At 58.8% G+C, this 3,170-nt stretch overlaps 1 protein-coding gene across 1 annotated transcript; it reads left to right on the top strand.

Annotated features, from left to right (window-relative positions):
- The first annotated feature begins 448 nt into the window (after positions 1–448).
- Positions 449–2,454, top strand: LOC136475318 (UDP-glucuronate 4-epimerase 1-like). The gene has a single exon (XM_066472861.1). The coding sequence runs from the start codon at positions 1,033–1,035 to the stop codon at positions 2,350–2,352; it is 1,320 nt and encodes a 439-aa protein (XP_066328958.1). The 5' UTR covers positions 449–1,032; the 3' UTR covers positions 2,353–2,454.
- Positions 2,455–3,170: the final 716 nt, after the last annotated feature.

The following is a 3,170-nucleotide window of genomic DNA, read 5'->3' as shown; positions in this document are numbered from 1 at the left end:
CAGCATCACAAAGATCAGTAGCTTTTATATAGACGAGAAAAACAAAATGACGGGCATGGTGACATCATAAATAAAGTGCCAGAAAAAAATCAGTAAACTATTGCTTCTAGTAGATTGGATAGGATATGGACCGTTTTTCTTTTCAGATCTGATTAAAGTTGGAGCCAAATTTTACTTTTTCCCTATACATCTCCAGACCGTCAATCTGAACAAGGAAACTTCTAAATCGAGAAACAAAAATCTTCTCACGCGCAGACTCGTTACCCAGACGAATGACAACAAATCATATTCACGCCCACGCGCAAAAACGCTCATAAATGTGATCAGCCTGGAACACAAAAATAGCGCGTCCGGCCGCTCCGCCCAGCTCCCACCCATCCCATCCCCAGCGCGTCCGATCCGACCCCCAAAATAGGCGCCGCCCGCCCGCCCGCCCTGGCGAGTCTGGGACCCCCCCATCGCTCCGACTCCCTCCCGGGCCGCCCGTGCGCCCGTACGCCGCGGCCACCACCTGCCCCTCCTCGTCACCAGCGGCGGCGCCCTCTGCCCCGCCACCGCGTTCACGCGCTCCCGTCGCTGTCGGCCCCGCTCCCCTATTTATATCTCCGCCCCGTCCCACCTCCACGTTTCCTTAGGCAGGCGCGCATCCAGCCCCCGCCCTCCGTTCCTCTTCCTCTGTTCATCTCCTCCCGAATAAAATTTCCTGGACCCGGGGCGCGCTCTCCTCGCTCCCAAGGAAGGAAACATATCTATCATTCCGGCGGCCGATCCATCTATCCGGCCAGGGAGAGCAAGGAATAATCAACCAATCGGCCAGTGAATCAGTCGGAGGAGGAGAGCCGGAATCCGTCCAGCGCGGCGCGGGTTGATCCCTTGCGTCTCCGGCCCTGCCCCGCAGCGACGCCTTTTGCGGTCCTTGCGTTGCGTCGAGGAAGCGAGCAGAATCTGCGACGAGGAGGAGGAGGCGGAGGAGGAGAGGCATCCATCTGGTCGCGCGGGCGTCCGTCGCACGGCAAGACGGCGGCGTTGAAGATGCGGGTGCTGGAGGAGGACCTCTTCCCCTCCACCCCAGGCAAGGTGAAGATCGAGCGGGCGGGCTCCATGAACCGGCAGCTCCACCGCTGCTTCGCGTCCACCAGCACCATGTTCCTGTGGGCGCTGTTCCTCGTCGCCATGACGGCGTCTTACCTCAGCTTCAAGTCCTTCGTCGACACCTCCTCCAAGTACTTCGCCGCGTCATGGGGCGGCCTGCACTGGGAGCGGCAGATCCGCGCGTCCGCCGCGCCCAGGCGGCCCCCAGGTTCCGCCGCCGGGGCCGGGATGTCGGTGCTGGTGACCGGCGCCTCGGGCTTCGTCGGCACCCACTGCTCCATCGCGCTCCGCAAGCGCGGCGACGGCGTCGTCGGCGTCGACAACTTAAACGCCTACTACGACCCGTCACTCAAGAAGGCGCGCAAGGCGCTGCTCGCCTCCCACGGGGTGTTCGTCGTGGAGGGCGACATCAACGACGGCCGCCTCCTGGCCAAGCTCTTCGACGTCGTGCCCTTCACCCACGTGCTCCACCTCGCCGCGCAGGCCGGCGTGCGCTACGCCATGGAGAACCCGGCCTCGTACGTGCACTCCAATATCGCCGGCCTCGTCACGCTCCTCGAGGCCTGCAAGGACGCCGACCCGCAGCCGGCCATCGTCTGGGCCTCGTCGTCCTCCGTCTACGGCCTCAACGACAAGGTCCCCTTCTCGGAGCGCGACCGCACCGACCAGCCGGCCTCGCTCTACGCGGCCACCAAGAAGGCCGGCGAGGAGATCACGCACACGTACAATCACATCTACGGCCTCTCCATCACCGGCCTCCGCTTCTTCACCGTGTATGGGCCTTGGGGCCGCCCCGACATGGCCTACTTCTCCTTCACCCGCAACATCCTGCAGGGGAAGCCCATCACGGTGTACCGCGGCAGGGACCACGTCGACCTGGCCCGCGACTTCACCTACATCGACGACATTGTCAAGGGCTGCCTCGGCTCCCTGGACACGGCCGGCAAGAGCACTGGCACCGGCGGCAAGAAGCGCGGGCCGGCGCCCTACAGGATCTTCAACCTCGGCAACACCTCGCCCGTCACGGTGCCCAACCTTGTGTCCATCCTGGAGAAGCACCTCCGCGTCAAGGCCAAAAAACACGTGGTCGAGATGCCCGGCAATGGCGACGTGCCCTTCACCCACGCCAACATCTCCCTCGCCAGGGAGCAGCTCGGGTACAAGCCCACCACCAACCTCGACGTCGGCCTCAAGAAGTTCGTCAAGTGGTACCTGTCCTACTACGGCTACACCAGGGGATCCAAGAACTCGCGACAATGATCCGTGCTAATTCTTTCTTCTTCTTTTCCCGCTTTGGCCCGGCCGCGGCCACCACTCCTGGATCAAACATTGACATTCTTATCTGGATTGTTTTGGTGGAAATATGTTATGTTAAGGTGTTCCTTGAGGAGAGAAACACCGGGGGGAATTCTTTGCTTGGTGAGGAGAGGGCTGGAGGAAGAAGGCAATGGAGAGCAGCCGTCTTTTCTTTTTCTCCTTTTTCCTCCCTCCATCTTCTCCTCTTTCTGTAAATTGGTCGCTCTCCATTAAGCCCTTGTTTAGTTGGACCTTAAAATCCAAAAAGTTGCTACAGTACCTGTTACATTGAATGTTGGTGGCCCGTGCATGGACCTGTCACATTGAATGTTGGTGGCCCGTGCATGGAGCATTAAATGTAGACGAAAAGAAAAACTAATTGCACAGTTTGGTGGGAAATTACGAGATGAATGTTTTAAGCCTAATTAATCAATGTTTAAACACTATTTACCAAATAAAAACGAATGTGCTACAGTAGTCCCAAAATCCAAACTTCGCGAACTAAACAAGGGCTAATCCTTTTTCCGGACTCCGATGTGCTGACCCCAAATCAAACTGTTGTAGTCCAGTCAGATTATCCCCAGTTCAAATCGAATTTCAAAAGTTCATTGCAACGTCAGAGTAACCGACGGATACGAGGGAGAAGAAGTCGGCTGGCCGGTCGTGGCAGTCCTGTAAATAGCCCAGGGAAACGTGGGCCTTGCCATCGTGGGATAAGCGGCCTGCGGGCGTGGGGGCGGGGAGACGGGAGTTGCCTCGAAGCGCGCGAGTGGTCGCCAGCT

This window comes from Miscanthus floridulus, chromosome 8 (genome assembly GCF_019320115.1).
Source record: "Miscanthus floridulus cultivar M001 chromosome 8, ASM1932011v1, whole genome shotgun sequence".
Taxonomy (NCBI): domain Eukaryota; kingdom Viridiplantae; phylum Streptophyta; class Magnoliopsida; order Poales; family Poaceae; genus Miscanthus; species Miscanthus floridulus.
This window is presented reverse-complemented; position numbering and strand designations above follow the sequence as displayed.